Consider the following 19,066-nt stretch of genomic DNA (forward strand, 5'->3'; position numbering starts at 1 on the left):
CAATGTCTATACCAACCATGATGCTAATCCAAACTTAGCCCATTTCCTGGCACAAGGCCTTTATCCTTCTATTCCCTTACTATTCATGTGTCTGTGTAAGTGCTTCTTAAACAATATGCCACCATATTCTACCAAGGTTCATTTTGGTGTGGGCAATCACAGCGAATACAAGAAACACAATAGAATCAATGAAAAACTACAAAGAAAGATAGACATAGGACCAGTGTGCAAAAGACGACGAACTGTGCAAGTACGAAAAAGAAAACCAATAATACCATCTCACTTCTTCTCTTCTTACTGCTGTCATTGGGCAGGAGGTACAGGAGCCCTGGGTCCCACATCACCAGGTTTTGGAACAGTTATTGCCCTTCAACCATCAGGCTCCTGAACCATTGTGGATCACTTCACTTACCTCAATGTTGAACTGATTCCTCAACCTAGGAACTCACTTTCAAGGACTCTACAACCCATGTTCTCAGTATTTATTTATTACTTGCTTGCTTATTGTTATTTTTGGTTTTCTTTTTGTATTTCCACAGTTTGTTATCTTTTGCACATTGGTTGTTTGTCTATCTTTGTGTGTAATTTTTCATTGGTTCTATTGTGTTTTTTGTATTTACTGTAATTGCCGCATGAAAATGAATCGGAGTAGAATATGGTGACATTTATGTACTTTGATAATACATTTACTTTGATCTTCAAACTTCATATCTGCTTCTGCACTTCCCCCTGTAGCTCGTTTCAGGCCCTGAGCCTGTAGTGTAAATGTTTAATCTTTGCCCCATCACCTTAAAACTTGTGCCCTCATGGAATCTTTAAAGCACAATTTAAAAGGAAATTAGTTAAGGGACACGTCAGAAGGAATATTGGTTATTAAATGAATAAACGGAAACCCTGAATATCACCATTTCTGCCCCTTTGTATAATGATCTTTTGACATTTCACCCCAAAAAAAGACAGCATTCTCCCCTGTATATGGCTCTTACATAAGACTGCAAGATACAGGAGCAGAATTAGGCCATTTGGCCCATCGCTTCTACTCCACCATTCCACCATGGCTGATTTATTATCCCCGTTAATCCCATTCTCCTGCCTTCTCCCAGTAACCTTTGACGCCCTGACTAACCAAGAACCGATCAACCTCTGCGTTAAATATTTGGCCTCCACAGCCACCTGTGGCAACAAATTCCACAGATTCACCCCTCTGGCTAAAGAAATTCCTCCTCACCTCTGTTGTAAAAGGACGGCTCTATTCTGAGGCTGGTCTTAGACTCCCCCAGTGTAGGAATCAGCTGCTCCACATCCACTCAATCAAGGCCTTTCAACATTCAATAGGTTTCAATGAGGTCACCCCTCATTCATCTAAATTCCAGTGAGTACAGATCTAGAACCATCAAACTCTGTATGACAAGCCTTTCAATCCTGGAATCATTTTCGTGAACCTCCTTTGAACTCTCTCTGATGTCAGCACATAGTTTCTTAGATAAAAGGACCAAAAGTGTTCACAATATTCCATTCCTGCATATTCATGTGTCTTGTCTAACAACCTCTTAAACACCAGCATAATTTCCGCCACCGCTCCTGACAGCACAGTTCAGGCTGCTACCATGCTGTGAAAAGCAAAACAAAACTTGCCCTGCACAATTCCTATAAACTCTTATAGACCCGGGGAAACAATTCTGGCTGCCTACTCTATCGACCTGATTTATAATCTTATAAACTTTTATCAGGTTTTCCTTGCCCTCTGACACCCCAGAGGAAAAAAAATCCAGGTTTCTCCCTATAGCTAATATAATCTAATCCTGGTGAATCTTTTCTGCATTTTCTCTAAATCTTCCACATCCTCCCTATAATGCAACAGCCATAACTGCAACGATACTCCAAAAGTGGTTGATCCACAGTTTTACACAGGTACATCATGACCTGCCATCTTTGTACTCTGTGCCCTGACCAAAGAGGGTCAGCCTGCCACTCAATGCTCCTAAGGGTCCTGCCCTTTACTGTATACTTTCCTCTTGTATTTAACCTCCCAAAAAGCACCACCTCACACTTGTCCAGATTAAAATCCATCTGCCATTAGTCTGCCTAAACTTCCAATTGACCTATATCCTGCTGCTTTTTGAAAACCTTACTCTCTGCAATTCTACCAGTTTTTGCATCAACTGTCAACCAACTAATCAGAGTATGGGGCCGGGTTACACAACGAAGCTATAAGTAAAAACGCTGGAGACGGGAGCTAAGTTAACAAGGTTCTTTACTGACTGAAACCAAACTGAACACACACGTACAGGTCAATACATGCCTAATTGCGCATGCAACGACATAAGGTAGTCCCATAATATACAGTAAGCTATATGGTACACTCCTCCCCTTTTATTTTAATAGTGTATCAACTTTTTTTTTCTGGGGCACTACACTAAACAAATATGTGTACCCTTAACATAGAAATGCCTACGTTTACTTAGCAACTTAATAATATCACATAATAACAAAGTAACGTAATAATTATAATAATTATAACTGAAGTCTCGGCGGGGGGGGGGGGGTCTTCTCTGCCTCTCTGGGTAATGTCTGCCCTGAAACATTTGCTTTGGGGAATGAGTCTCCACAGGTACATCAGGTGGGTCATCAGCACTGATGACAGGATTATCTGTGGGTGAGGCTGATGTGGTCACATCAGGAGTGTTTGTGTCTATGTCCAGGGAGTCAGGGCAAGGTGTTGTTGTGTTTTTCACCTGAGCATCCAGGATTTGATCCACAGGACGTCTCCATACGTTCTCTCCCACCTGTACTCTATACATCAGTGGCCCGTCTATGGCGGAAATTATACCCGGTTGCCACTTTGCACTCCAGTGAGCACGTGCAAGAACTGACTGTCCCACACTGAAGCTCTGTGTTGACTTAGCATTCAAGTGTTTGAACTGTCTGTTCTCCACATCACGCCGTACATCTGGTTTAAGAAGATCCATGCGGGACCTCAGGTTCCTGTTCAGAAACATCATTGCTGGAGTCTGATTAGTGGTTGCATGTACTGCATTACGATAGGCAAGGAGGAAGTTGTCAATCTTGTGCTGTAGTGGTCGTTTTTTGTTGTCCATTGCCTTGATGGCTTTCTTGAATGTCTGCACAAATCTTTCTGCCAAGCCATTTGTGGATGGATGGTAAGGGGCAGATGTAAAGTGCTTGATTCCATTGTTCTTCACAAAACTTTGGAATTCTTCAGAGACAAATTGTCGTCCATTGTCTGTGCAGATTTGTTCTGGTATGCCATTCCTGGCGAACATGGTCCTCAGAACTGTGATGGTCTTTTCTGATGCTGTTGTCTTCATTTTGATGACCTCTGACCATTTGGAATGTGCATCAATGGCGATTAAAAAGTTGGAGTCCATGAATAGTCCAGCAAAGTCGATGTGCACTTGTTGCCATGGTGATGAGGGCCACTCCCATGGATGGAGAGGGGCTTGTGGTGGTGTGTTCTGGATCTTTTGACATCCAGAGCAGTTCTTGGTCAAGTCCTCAATCTGCTTATCGATTCCTGGCCACCACACATAGGCACGGGCAAGACTTTTCATCTTCGCGGTACCCAGGTGCCCCTCGTGCAGTTCCTCTAGCACTCTGGTGTGTAGCTTGGGAGGGATCACAACTCGTGAGCCACACATTAGCGTGCCTCGGCACACCGACAACTGCTCCTTCCTTGCTGAGAAGGCTGGAAACAGTGTGTTACCACGCGCTGGCCATCCCTTTACCGTGATGTCATACACTTTTGACAACATAGGGTCATTGCGTGTTTCTCTTTCAATGAGGCTGTTTGTCACTGGTGATTGTTCAACTATTGTTGTGTGAAAGACCTCTGCTGAATCCATTTGTGTAGTTATCTCGAAGTGGGCAGTGGTAAACGTGACCAACCATCTGCGTTGCCGAGTTGCTTGGTCCTCTTGTGTTCAATGTCATACCTGTGACCTAAGAAAAGAGACCATCGCTGCAGCCTTCGTGCTATCATCACTGGAACGCCTTTCCTTGGGTTGAAGATTGACACGAGAGGCTGATGGTCAGTCAACAGAGTAAACTTTTGGCCATACAAGTAGTGATTGAATTTCTTGACTCCCCACACGAAGCTTAGGGTCTCTCTGTCAATCTGTGCGTAGTTGCGTTCAGCTGAAGTTAGCTTTCTTGAGGCAAAGGCTATTGGTCTTTCGGAGTCATCTGGAAACTTGTGCGATAACACAGCTGGTCCACTGCCCTTTGCCAGACTGCAGGCACTGATGCTATCCCAAACACCAAACTGTTGTACTGGTAAAGTCCTGTGTGTGTATTTATTGTCAGGTATTTCTTGGATGCTTCATCGATTTCCATTTGGAGGTAAGCCTGGGTCAAATCGATTTTTGTGAATGTTCCCCTCTTGACAGGGAAGCAAAAATGTCCTCAATTCAGGGTAGAGGATACTGTACTGTGCAGAGAACTGGGTTAACAGTCACTTTAAAGTCACCACATATGCGCACCTTGCTTGGTTTCCCTGGTTTTGTGCTGGAGGTTTTCTTCATCACTGGAACAACAGGCATGGCCCATTCACTCCAATCCACCTTTGACAGGACGCCAGTCTGCTCCAGATTTTTCAGCTCTGCCTCTACTGTAGGATGGATTGCATATAGCACTGGTCTGGCTTTGTGAAATTTTGGACATGCATTTTCCTCAATCTCAATCCATGCCTTCATGCCCTGAAGTGTTCCTATTCCTTTCATGAACACTTCCTCAGAGTCAGCAAGTATTTGTGACAGTCTCTCGGATGTAGCCTTGCTGCCCTCCTTTGCTGACACATCTAGTGCCTTGATGGTGTGCCAATCCAACTGGACTTTCCTGAGCCATTCACGTCCCAGCAATGGTGGTCCTCCATTTTTCAGTACATAGTGGTTCAGCTGCTGTGTTTTGTCTCCGTAGGTCACTGTCACTTTAATTTTACCTTTGGGACGCACTGTCTGTCCTGTGTAAGTCTTTAGCAGTAGTTTAGTTCGTTTCAGAGGTCGTTTTGCTGGATGGATGCAGTCATTTGTAGTCGTGTACAGAGATCACTGTTAAAGCTGAGCCTGTGTCCAACTCCATTTTCAGTCTTTCACCTGCCACTTGTGGAGTGACCCATATTACTCTTCAATCATCTGTCTCTTTCACGCTGTGAAGTTGCAGACAAGGCAATTCACTTTTGTCTGAGTCGTTTTCATCAGAATTGCTTTCTTTCATTTTGTGTACATTGTTGTATTTTCCTTTCTGGGGTTTCTTGTTTCCCTGTATTTTGTCCTTTTTCTGCTGTTTACTAGCTCTGTCAGTGTGGCCCTGTTTGCCACAGTTTCTGCATTCTTTGTCTTTAAACCAACAGTCCTCAGGGTCTTGTGACCCGTTACCACAACGGTAACATTTCTTTCCTTCATTTCTGTTCAGTGACCTTTTATTTGTGGCATATTCCAGAGATTTTTGTTGTATCTCGGAAGCACCCCGTGCCGCTGTTTCTGTTGATATTGAGATGTTTAGTGCTTTCTCGAATGTAAGGTCTCTTTCACACAGAAGCTTCTTCTGTGTGGTTTCACAGTGCATGCCACACACTAACCTGTCCCTCAATGCGTCCGATAGACCAGCTCCAAATTGACAGTGTTCTGATAATTTGCGCAATTCAGCACAATATTCAGAAATGCTTTCATTTTTGCTCTGATTCCGTTTATGGAATTTAAATCTTTCAGCAATGACCAGTGGTTTGGGGTTTAAATGCTGTTGGAGAGTGTCTACTATTTGCTTGAACGTTTTGTCAGCTGGCTTTTCAGGGGTTAACAAGCTCCGTAGCAGCCCGTATGTTTTTGCTCCCATAATACTGAGTAAGACACTGGCTTTCTTTTCATCATTAACACTGTTAGACTCCCAATATAACTCCACTCTTTCAATGTAAGTTGCCCAGTCTTCAATGCCACTATCAAATGCTGTAATGGTTCCGATCATCGCCATCTTTGTTATGTTAATTAAGGCCCATTCTCCCTTTTTTGACTCACGTGATCTTTTTGCTAGCGCCACGAGCGCACTCCGTCTAGATGTGTGTGTTGCTTCTTTTTATCTCCCTTCTGGGGCAGGCAGACCCTCAGCCCCTGGGGGTCAGCGCCGGCTGTGGTCTCAGCTGGACGTGCTGCGGCTCCGACTGTGTCTCTTGGTCTCCCGACGTTCCCGACCCGAACTGTGCTTCTGTTTCCTTTTGGACTCGTGGCCTCGCTCTGCCTTGGCTCGTACCTTGCGCTCTTCTTCCAAGTGTCGTTATTAATTAAAACATGGCGTTCCCATATGATGTAGGTTCATTAACCTCATCGCCAATTTGTGATGTATGTGGCCAGGTTACACAACAAAGCTATAAATAAAAACCTGGAGACGGGAGCTAAATTAACAGGGTTCTTTACTGACTGAAACCAAACTGAACACACACGTGCAGATCAATACGCGCCTAATAGCACATGCAACGACGTGTAACTACAACATAAAGTAGTCCCATAATATACAGTAGGCTGTATGATACACAGAGCACCTTCATTTTTTAATCCAAATCATTTTGTATATTTTAAACAACAGATCCTACACTGATCCATGCAGATTTCCTCAAACAAAATAGCTGCTTTCTCTTCTCTTGGGTTGTGGTGTACACACAGTAATAAATCTCATTAACACAACGTTTCTTTGGGTAGAAAATGTCCCCTCTGATTCTACACTGAACAGCTTGGCATCTCTCACTCCGCAAATGATTGGATTGGAGGGTCTTGGCCGCAAAAGGAAGAAGCGGACAAGCATTGAAACCAACATTCGCCTGACTTTGGAGAAGCGTTTCCATGAGGTGAGTTTATTTGAACAGTGTTAACATTTGTCTGAGTCAGACTTCACTCCTTTTCCTGTACATGTGTAAAACTTGGCAAACGTATGGTTATGGCCGATCATTTTTTTTAATTCATCCTTTCTCTTCATCTCCTCTCCCTGTTGTTCTCATTATCCTCATGTTTGTCTGTCTCTTCCCCTCTGTCCATCTCTCCACCATAACAGTTGGAAGAGAAGGCGATTCGTCAACCATTTGGGATTCTTTGGTGAATTCTCTTGATTCCCATTTACCAGCCATGTCTTCATAATGTATATAGAGCACAGATACAGGGCCTTTGGTCCCATGAGTCCATGCTGATCCTGGTGCTCAAAACAGCTAGTCCCAATTTCTAGCATCCAACTCGTATCAGTGTGGCCCCCAGAACTCTGTGTACCTATCAAAATGCTTCTTAAATGATGCTATTCTATCTGCCTCAACCACGGCAGCCTTCAATAACTTTGCTAAAGAATAATCTTTTGGTACTGAGTAGGTCAGACAGCATCTGGAGGGAAAGGACATGGACAGTAAAAATTTATGAGTTGAAACCCTTCATCTGGAATTGGTCTCAACCTGAAATGCCGACTGTCCATTTCCCTGCCTGACCCATTTAGTTCCTCCAGCATTTTTGTGTAGCCCAGATTACAACATTTGCCGTATTTTGTGCCAAACTGATCAGTTGTCATTAACCCTCTCCTGGACATCGTTCATTACTTTTTATACTGTTAGACCTTGTAGTTGTATTGCAATGTGGAATGTGCCTGCTGAGTTCAGAAATAATCTAATTTATTGATTCTGATGATCAGAACTCTAAGCCCAGCTCCGAAGAAATTGTGATGATTGCAGAACAGTTGTCAATGGAGAAAGAAGTTGTCCGTGTTTGGTTCTGCAATCGGCGTCAGAAAGAGAAGAGGATTAACTGCCCTGTTGCTCCATCCAGCAAAACACCAATGTACAGCTCAAGACTGGTGAGCCTCAGAGTTGTTGATGGTTATCTTATTGGTGATCATTCCTCCCGTCTTGGAGACTTTGTTTATATTGGATACCCATTCACTCTGCTACAATCCAATTCCGCTCTCACCTATGTTTTGAGTAAATCAATCATTAAACTAAAATTAAACTAATTAGTGGGGAGAATTTTCTAATTGTTGCTTATGGTAGACTTGCTCTTATCAGTTAAATTGCCCACATTTTTCTCAGCAGGTTGTTGCAAGTGGGAGTTGGAAATGGCACGTCAATCTCTAGAAAGCAAGAATGGTCTTAACTAGTCAGACTAAAGGATTGTGAAATTCAGAGTGCCAAGACTGAACAAATAAATTCAAATGGGTGAATTTAGATTCAGAGCGGAAGATTGAATTCGGACAGAGATAAATATGCAAAGTTAATTTTAAAGCTAGGAAAGTGACATGCTCCCCATGCAGCATTTAAAATGAAATGAAGTTTTATTCTTGCTGAATTGCTGGCCCCCTTCCTGTCTTCACATTGGACGACATTATTAATGTTTCTGCCTTCGTAGATACTCTTGCCCCCGTGTCCTAAATCCTTCTGGCACTAAGCACTTGTGGAAGAACCTTTGAACCCTCTATACTGCAATGCCCCATTTCCATCTTCCCTACCCTGCCCCCCCCACCACAAATGCCCCAAAGTGCTGTGATACCATACATCGGTTAGCAATATTTTTGGAACCTCATGCTTGAACACTGAAGTTGCATTTGCAGCTGAACCACAACACAAAGGATCTTATTAATGACTCATGTGATTTTTGATCATAGTAAATTATTCCTCACTGTTCCTCTGAACATGTCTGCAACTTTTAACAATGCCTCTCCTCTACTGACCATTCATCTGGTTTCATTGTCTCTCCATTCATTGCCTGATAATCAGTAAAAGCAACGTCAATTCCTGCAGGTGCACCATCAGCTCTGAAACTTCTTCCATGACCTATGTTTGGCCCCCTTGTGTTTTTCAACAATTTGCTGCTCCTTGGACGTCATCCAAATGCCGTTGGTATCCATGTGATCTGACAACAGTAGGGGTGCTGTGATTTATCGGTCTGGACCAATAATCTAAGCTTAAAAGTTCAAATCTCGCCATGGACCTGCAGAATTCAAATTTTCCATAATTCTTACCCAGTCTGATTTGAGACTCTGGGGCAACAATATCGTTGACTGAAATGGCCCAGCAGGTGCTTTGTTCAGAGCAACTGGAGAGGGCACGATGCTGGCCTTGTCAGTGATACCTGCGCACACACACAAAAAAAGTATAAATAAATCATATACCCAGCTCTACCTCCCACCATCTCTCTCTTTGCTTCTTCAATTGACCTCCAGCCCTGGATTAGCAGCCATTTTCTGCCTTGGTGTGTGGGTGGATACCTGTGCCCTGTGATTAGTGAACAGAATAGTTGGAAGGGAAGGGCAGCCAGATATCTGGAATGAAGGCATCGTGTTATTTCGGATAGTTCAAAGTAAATTATGATCAAAGTCCAAATATGTTATCATATACTATCTTAAGATTCATTTTCCTGCAGACATTCACAGTAAACAATGAATATAATACAATTTTATGAAAAACTATAAAGACTGACAAACAGCCAATGTGCAAAAATAGATACTGTGCAAATAAAAATAATGCTAAGAACATGAGTAAAGAATTCTTGATGGTCATAGGATCAATTCAGAGTAGTGATTATAGTTACCCACACTGGTTCAGGAGCCTGATGGCTAGAGAGTAATCATTGTTCCTGAACTTGGTGTTGTGGGTCCTAAGGCTTCCATATTTCCTGCCCAATTATGGTAGTGAGAAGAGGGCTTGCTAGGCGGGGGTGGTTTGTTTGATGAATGCTGTTTTCATAGTCATAGTCATACTTTATTGATCCTGGGGGAAACTGGTTTTTGTTACAGTTGCACCATAAATAATAAATAGTAATAAAACCATAAGTAGTTAAATAGTAATATGTAAATTATGCCAGTAAGTTATGAAATAAGTCCAGGACCAGCCTATTAGCTCAGGGTGTCTAACTCTCCAAGGGAGGAGTTGTAAAGTTTGATGGCCACAGGCAGGAATGACTTCCTATGACGCTGTGTTGCATCTTGGTGGAATGAGTCTCTGGCTGAATGTACTCCTGTGCCCAACCAGTACATTACGTAGTGGATGGGAGACATTGTCCAAGATGGCATGCAACTTAGACAGCATCCTCTTTTTCTTGTGGCAGAACCCCTTGTAGGTGTGCTCAATGCTGGGGAGGGCTTTGCCTCTGATGGACTGGGCTGTACCCACCACTTTCTGCAGACTTTTTCCATTCCTGGGCATTGGTGTTTCCATGCCAGGCTGTGATACAACCAGTTAGGATGCTCTCCACTGTGCATTGAAGTTTGTCATCATAGAAACATAGAAAACCTACAGCACAATAATCAGGCCCTTTGGCCCACATTGCTATACCGAACATGTACTTACTTTAGAAATTACCTCAGGTTACCCATAGCCCTCTATTTTTCTAAGCTCCACGTACATATCCAGTAGTCTCTTAAAAGACCCTATTGTATCCACCTCCACCACAGTCGCCGGCAGCCCACTCCACACACTCACCATTCTCTGCGTGAAAAAACTTACCTGACATCTCCTCTGTACATACTTCTAAGCACCTTAAAACTATGCCCTCTCGTGCTAGCCATTTCAGCCCTGGGAAAAAGCCTCTGACTATCCACACGATCAATGCCTCTCATTATCTTCTACACCTCTATCAGATCATCTCTCAGCCTCTGTCGCTCCAAGCAGTAAAGGCCGAGTTCACTCAACCTATTCTCATAAGGCGTGCTTCCCAATCCAGGCAACATCCTTGTAAATCTCCTCTGCATCCTTTCTATGGCTTCCACATCCTTCCTGTAACGAGGCGACCAGAACTGAGCACAGTACTCCAAGTGGGGTCTAACCAGGGTTCTATATAGCTGCAACATTACCTCTCGGCTCCTAAACTCAGTCCCATGGTTGATGAAGGCCAATACACCATATGCCTTCTTAACCACACAGTCAGCCTGCACAACTGCTTTGACTGTCCTATGGACTCGGACCCCAAACTCCCTCTGATCCTCCACACTGCCAAGAGTCTTACCATTAATACTATATTCTGCCGTCATTTTTGACCTACCAAAATGAACCACCTCACACTTATCTGGGTTGAACTCAATATACCGCTTCTCAGTCCAGTTTTGTGTCCTATCGATGTCCTGCTGTAACCTCTGACAGCCCTCCACACTATCCACAACACCCCCAACCTTTGTGTCATCAGCAAATTTACTAACTCATCCCTCCACTTCCTCATCCAGGTCATTTATAAAAATCACGAAGAGAAGGGGGTCCCAGAACAGATCCCTGAGGCACACCACTGGTGACCGACCTCCATGCAGAATATGACCCGTCCACAACCACTCTTTGCCTTCTGTGGGCAAGCCAGTTCTGGATCCACAAAGCAATGTCCCCTTGGATCCTTGCCTCCTTACTTTCTCAATAAGCCTTGCATGGGGCACCTTATCAAATGCCTTGCTGAAATCCATATACACTACATCTACTGCTCTACCTTCATCAATGTGTTTAGTCACATCCTCAAAAAATTCAGTCAGGCTTGTAAGGCACGATCTGCCTTTGATAAAGCCATGCTGACTATTCCTAATCATATTATGCCTCTCCAAATGTTCATAAATTCTGTCTCTCAAGATCTTTTCCATCAACTTACCAACCATTGAAGACTCACTGGTCTATAATTTCCTGGGCTTTATCTACTCCCTTTCTTGAACAAGGGAACAACATCTGCAACCCTCCAATCCTCTGGAACCTCTCCTGTCTCCATTGATGATGCAAAGATCATCACCAGAGGCTCAGCAATCTCTTCTCTCGCCTCCCACAGTAACCTGGGGTACATCCCATCCGGTCCCGGTGACTTATCCAACTTGATGCTTTCCAAAAGCTCCAGCACATCCTCTTTCTTAATGTCTATATGCTCAAGCTTTTCAATCCACTGTAAGTCATCCCTACAATTACCAAGATCCTTTTCTGTAGTGAATACTGAAGCAAAATATTCATTAAGTACCTCTGCTATCTCCTCCAGTTCCATACACACTTTTCCATTGTCACACTTGATTGGTCCTATTCTCCTTCTTTTTAAATCTTTTTATTAATTATTATTGAAAATCAACAACAGAGAAAAATACATCAAAATAATCAAGATAACATATCTATATGTAGAGTAAAAGTTAAACTATCAACCGGGCTAAACAGTATATCAATAATAATCAAAAAACAGTATTAAAGCTTTTTTTTTTATGGAAAAAAGGAAAGAAGGAAAAAAAGAACCCCTACTAACTAAAACAGAGAAAAACCCCTAATAACTTAAAAAAAAAGGGGGGGGGATACTCATTTGGAGCACAAACCCAGAGCTATGCGCCATACAAGCTTCCATTAAAAAAAAAGACATCAAACCGCCAACCAATTCATATAACCAAGCATCAGAAAAGGACCATCTTAATTAACTCAAGTCAAATGATAATAACGGGCAAAAGAGCCCCACCTTTTCTCAAAGTCGAATTTAGGATCAAAAGCTCGACTTCTAATTTTCTCCAAACTAAGACATAACATCACCTGAGAGAACCATTGTATCAAAGTGGGAGCAGAGGCATCTTCCCATTTTAATAAAATAGCCCTTCTAGCCAATAATGTGACAAATGCAATTACATATTGGTCAGATATAGAAATACCCATGAATATGTTGATGAATTATACCAAACAAAACTGTCAATTTATTAGGTTGTAAATTAATTCTTAAAGCTTTAGAGATTATAGAAAAAATAGATTTCCAAAATTGTTTCAATACAGAACATGACCAAAACATATGTGTCAATGTAGCTATCTCAGTTTTGCATCTATCACACTGATTATTTACATTAGGAAATATTTTAGACTATCTCTCCTTCGTCAAATAATAACGATGTACAATTTTAAATTGAATTAGAGAATGACTGGCACAAATCGAAGAAGAGTTAACCAGCCTCAAAATTTGCAACCAATCTCTGTTATCAAGGTCATATTAAGCTCTCTTTCCCAATCTTGCTTGGTCTTAAGTATAGGATAATTATCCTGTTGTAATAGTAAAATTTTCCCAATAAAGCCTTTCACTAAAGGATTCATTTTTAAAATAATGTCTAACAGGTCAGAATCTTGTATATATGGAAAATTACTTAAATATTCTTGTAAAAAATGTCTGACCTGAAGATATTGCAAAAAATTTGAATATGAGAGAGAGTATTTAGTTACTAATTTCTCAAAGGACATCAATCGACCTTCTTGAAACAGGTCCATAAAGGAAAAAATTCCTTTATTCCTCCAAAGAGAAAAGGTAGGATCATTAAGTGAAGGTTTAAATAAATAGTTTCGATAAATTAAACTAAGAAGCTTAATTTTTTTAAGATTAAAAAACTTACGAAACTGATACCAAATTCATAATGATTGATTAATCATAGGATTTATATTTAGAATAGAAATTTTGGCTAATTGTACAGGTAAAGGAGCTCCTAATAACGAAGCTAAATGAAATTGTTTCACAGTTTTCAATTCCAAATCAACCCAAGATGGTCGTTCCTTTTTATCGGTCCAATACAACCAAGAACACGCATAACGTATATTAACCGCCCAATAATACATTCTTAAATTAGGCAAAGTAAGACCTCCATCCTTTTTTAATTTTTGTAAATGACATTTTCCAATTCTTGGCCTTTTATTATTCCAAACAAAAGATGAAATAATAGAGTCAACTTGATCAAAAAACTTCTTAGTTAGAAAAATAAGAATGTTTTGAAATACATATAAAAATTTTGGTAAATGGTCCTATTCTCTCATGTCTTATCCTCTTGCTCTTCACATACTTGTAGAATGCCTTGGGGTTTTTATCTCCAAAATCAAAATGAATCAAATCCATTGAAGATGTATTCTGATTAAATCAGCAATTTTGGTCATTTAAGGCACAGGGTAAACACAGTTTAATAACTTGTGTATTTGTTTTTGTAGGTTTCTACATCTGGATCCATTGACTCTCTGATCATGACACATGCACACAACAATTTGAATATGACAGGTAATAACTGCACTGATGCATTGATTTATCAAAGATCAAGTTTGGGAATCAATTGCATGGACATACTCTGGGGCAATGGAGGGGCTGGAAAGTGATGGTAGAGGCAGATGAGGGTCCATCAGCCTCTGTCTCACCCCCTCCCTCTCACTTCTAGACTCCAACCAAATTCCTCTGCTCTCTCTCCTGATGCAGGGTGTTGTTGATAATCCCTTTGCTTCCACTAATGCTGTTTGACCCACGGACGACTTTGAGCAGTTTACCTTTTGCTGCATCGGAGACCATCATGCCACCATTCTTGTATTTAGTTCAAGAATGAATGTGATTATTGTTTTTTGTCACCCAAATACTTCCAAGGACAAATTTTCGCTTTATTTGATTTGAGTATTGGCATTCATTACCCCAAATTTGACCCCCTTCATTGTCATGGGTACATGTGCTATAGAGTGATAAAGAGGACTCTGGTGTGCCTGATCTGAATGCTCAGTTTGAGTGTGACTCTCTGTACTCTATTGTTTGTTTTTCAAGGAGTGTCTTCCTCCAGTATGACCAACAGGCCTTCCTCACCAGTCACATCGTCCACTGAGAGTGGACACACCTCTACGAGCAGTCAGTCTGGGCTCGGCACTACTCCAGGGTAAGGAGCATGGGAAAGGTATCTGGAGCAAGGCAGGCTTCCAAATTGTCTTTGGAACTGAAAGTTATCCATGCCACCTTGCTGATGCACTATAATCAATGGACAATAGCCTTGGCTATTCTTGCAACGACAGATTTGCCAGTTCTGTGTGTTGTGCTAATGCATCTGTTAACGTTGCAGTGTTGGAAACCAAGCAGTTGCCTGGTTGCTTCATGATCATCTCAATTCCTAGCAAAGGGAGTTAACCGCAGATTGATCAAGAAATGGGAACCAAGTAGCCAATGTGAACCTGCAAAGGCAAATAGATATTCTTTTTAACTTCTCAAGCCTATAGATGTTTTTATTTTCAGTTTTGTACTGAGTTACAATCCCACATTTAGTGTTAGGTTTTCAACCACAGACAGACCACATGCTACATAGACCATAACAGGCCCCTCCACCCACAATGTTGTGCCGACCTTTTAACCAACTCTACCATCAATCTAGCCCCTTCCCTCCTAAGTAGGCCTCCACTTTGCTATCATCCATGTGTCTATCTAAGGGTTTCTTAAATGCTCCTATTATATCTGTCTCTAGCACCACCCTTGGAGTGAACTCACTATTCTTTGTGTAAAAGAAAAACTTGCCCCTGACATTTCCCTTGTACTTTCCTCCAATTACCTTAAAATTATGCCCCCTCATATTAGCATTTCTGCCCTAGGAAAAATTCTCTGACTTTTATCATCCTGTATACGTCTATCAAGTCACCTCTTGCCCTCCTTCACTCCAGGGAGAAAAGCCCTAGCTTGCTCAACCTATCCTCATAATACATTATAAGCCCTTGTAGAAATGTCAAGTACGGAATGATTGCAGTTGCTCAGTTGCCTCTCCCCTCAATAACACAGTTCTAGCAGAGATTGTGGCCTGGTCTCGGCAGATACCTTTTGACTCGGTTACCTTTTGATTCTGTGCTGGAGGCAACAAAGTGTTCTGCTAGCAACTGACTATTGACTTTTGTTTTGCAGCTCACGATTCTGGTGGAATAGTCCCTCATTTCTACACTGAAAGTTCTGGGATCTCACTTTCTGATCAGCCACTTCTTCAATCCTCAGCTACATTATGCACTGTACAGGTGCACAGTGAGGGTGGACAATGGAGAACATGCATTACTCAGAGACAACATTTAATGCAAAAGTTTTAGAAGTTTTGCAATGAGAATATAAACATTGCAATTTAGTAACAATGGTCCAATGGACTGAGTGTTGTGCTGCCTTCAATATGTTCTCTTCACTGCCAATCAGAGCTAATGAAGCATTAAACTGCAACCTTCTGCCATTCTGATCTCTATCCAGTGGATTTATTATAGTGCCTCTTTTTGTGCAAGTTGCAATAATGTTACCATGAATCTTTCACTGTACATGAGACCTGACTCCCTAGATGTTAGGAAGCATTTACAGGCCCATTTCTGTTTCCATTAGCAGGATGTTATTTTACTTCCAATTAAATTTAATATTCACCGTACCGCTGACCCCTCTTTGCCTGTGACTCCATTCTGACTGGCCAGTAGTTGTGTGAGCATCTTGCATTCATGCTATAGATACTGGTCAAAAGAATAATGGGAGCTGAACCTCCATGATTTCCGTGTTTGCTTAATATTAGGCTTATTAATTGCATTAATGTATGTATAATTCAAGATTGTGTGTAGCAAAAAGACAGTTCTTTTCACCCTGTAATCCACCTTTATAATGTCTGGGATTGTTGCTCACAACCCTCTAAACTGCTGAACTGCTTTAAACTGTTTGGCTCTGGGCCTCGGCAATAATCTTGGCAATATTGTGAGCCTGCTCCTCAACTAAATTCTGGGGCAATAGAAACAAATCTGAGAGAATATTAGAAAATGGATGACAACCTAGATCTGCTCAGTTGTTTTGATATCCCATCAAAATGTGTATGGTATCATTATCTATTTGTTGATTAGAGAATGCAGGCTTCTTGATTACAAATTGTGCCACAACAGCCTTAAGTAAAAGATAGTTCATACAAATATCTGCTTTGACCTTATTAACTCCGCTTACGGGTTATATTTTCCAATTCTACTTCCTCTTCTATCCTGTGTTCAATATTGAGGAATATTTTCAAATAATTTCCCAACCAAACATTCCCATGTTAAACACGTTCCAAAAGTTAATTAATTGGTCACATTATCCATAAAAAGTGATACTTATTATTACTTTTAGGGCATCTTCTTGTAATTTCCTGAGTTTTTTAAATTAATGTAAATTTTACATTCCAGTTACATTAAATTTGTGATTTCAGTGAAAATCAAAAGCTACTTAATCCTTGCCTTAACCAAAGTACATTACATTATTATACATAACCACTAATTTATACTCATTACATAGACCATGATTGAGGATAAAATGACTGTGGTTGAGGATTAGAACTGCTGCAATACATAAACACCAGATACAGTACAACAGAGTGGGTATTGTATTAACAAAGTATAATATTCTGGATAGTTTGACAGTCGGTCTATCTAAGGAAACAATCAAGTGATGGAAGAGTGTTTCAGATCTCAGAACTTCAACGGATTGTATCTTGTTCTTAGTAAAGTGACAAGAATGTAAAAGAGGGACTTTCATATGTATAAAACTTAAACGGTTCCAATTGGCTTTACAGCCAGTTATGCATTTTTATGTGCAGTCACTGTTGTATCAGGGAAGCTAAATGCATATACAGTAGTATCTCTCAAACAGTGGTATAAGCATATAATCTATATTTGGTAATGTTAACAGAGAGGTTGATAAGGACACCACAGCTGCTTGAACTATGTTTTGTTTTATTTGGTCTGAAATTGAATATGAGGCCATATTTCAAAATATTAAACTGCTTCATGTGTGGTATTTGAAACCATAACGTATATCTGCGCAGCTATGCCAAGAATAATGTACTTACTACTTTTTATTGAGTATGTCCAATAATATCATTGGAGGTAGCATCAACAGTTCAACCTAAATGCAATTTGTAAGTGCAAAGGAAGGGAACAGTTTAGCTCATTTGTGTGATTACTAGTTTTGTTTTAGAAGTCCAATTTGAAAAGGATCCAAAAACATTAAAGAAAATGCTGCTCATGTTGGATATCTGTGTTTTTTTAAAGCAGTTGATGAATTGGAAGTGAACTTAATGAAATAAAAGTTCAAGGCAACATCCCTGAAGAAAAAGAAACAGATGTAGCAGTTCAGATTGTTAACTTTCAACAGAACTCCATAATGCTTTAAGATACAGCAAGAAAGAAAGCGTAAAGGAGAGAAGAATAGGGGATTTTATATGTGAGAAGCAGTATGGATTAAATGATAAGAAATGGCAGTACAAGCCAAAATAACCAGACCCATAGAATAACTTGTGCCCTCCAGAGAAAATAGCTAAATACTTAAGACAGTAGCATAAAATAGAATTTGGGGTGTTAAAGCCCAGGGAAAATGGGAATAGATTGCAGAAGTGAGCCATGGGATGGGGCAAATAGAAGTTCTTTGTTTTATGTTCTTCAGTCTCAATTTGAAGGTAGGCCCTGACTTGTCATCTGGAATTGCACTGAAGTATTGGTCTTCCTGAAGAAAACAAAACAGATGTAATCAATGTTATAACATTCTGTCCATCCCATTTTAATTTATTTTTCCTTCTGAATTCTACATGTTATTTATGACGTTGCTGTGTTGCTAAATCATGTGAAGTCTAGACTTAAAATACTTTAGGCTGATGTAATTTACATGCTAAGGCCGAATATGAGTACGTCTATCATTGCTGAAAGGAGTTGAGGGAATTAGCAAACTAGTAATGTATTTCAAATAGCCTCAAATATTTGAGGACTCGATATCTAAATAATTTTGTGTGAGATGGGGTTTTGTGGACGATGGGTGGAGGTAGCTTTTATTTGTAAGACTCTGCCTCAGTGGTCGGGACACCTGCCTTCAACTTTGTACGTTTCGTGTAATAAAGTTTTTATTAAAGCTAAGAATGAATTACAACGCGGCGTCTTGTCTCAGCTTTCTTAGGATTGACGTCAAACCGGATCAGAGACCGGAATTCAACAATAGGATGTGGTTAAATACAGGGTAGCCGCAACTATAACCGCCGTCCCTCAAAACAACAGCCTTCTCCACTCACTCAGCCCAGCTCGCAAGCCATACTCCCCCCCGTTGCAGACACCCAGTCCCATGCCCCTGAAAAGAAGTCCCGCCCATGGTTTGTCCTGCTATTACACGCATTGTATAAACTCAATCCGTGGATCATTCCCATGGACAAGCCATGTACCCTGGAATTCGCCCAGATCCCACAAGAAGGCTCCACCTCCTCCTAGCCCTGCCCCTGGGTATTTAGTCCCACCCCTTCATCGAGGCTCTGCTAACTTCAGTTCCGACCCGATATCCTCCTGCACCAACAAGCAAACCCCGCCCCCCACACA

General features: G+C 41.1%; 1 protein-coding gene across 1 annotated transcript in view; it reads left to right on the forward strand.

Moving 5' to 3' along the window:
- pou2f3 (POU class 2 homeobox 3) overlaps window positions 1-18,612 on the forward strand; it is a 40,304-nt gene extending 21,692 nt beyond the window's left edge. The window contains exons 9-13 of the mRNA XM_072238303.1: window positions 6,708-6,853; window positions 7,675-7,836; window positions 13,925-13,991; window positions 14,517-14,625; window positions 15,630-18,612. Coding sequence (XP_072094404.1) covers window positions 6,708-6,853; window positions 7,675-7,836; window positions 13,925-13,991; window positions 14,517-14,625; window positions 15,630-15,669 — 524 coding nt within the window. The 3' untranslated portion in view covers window positions 15,670-18,612. The remainder of the gene's footprint in view (window positions 1-6,707; window positions 6,854-7,674; window positions 7,837-13,924; window positions 13,992-14,516; window positions 14,626-15,629) is intronic.
- The last annotated feature ends 454 nt before the right edge of the window (window positions 18,613-19,066 follow it).

Source organism: Mobula birostris, chromosome 20 (assembly GCF_030028105.1).
Source record: "Mobula birostris isolate sMobBir1 chromosome 20, sMobBir1.hap1, whole genome shotgun sequence".
Taxonomy (NCBI): domain Eukaryota; kingdom Metazoa; phylum Chordata; class Chondrichthyes; order Myliobatiformes; family Myliobatidae; genus Mobula; species Mobula birostris.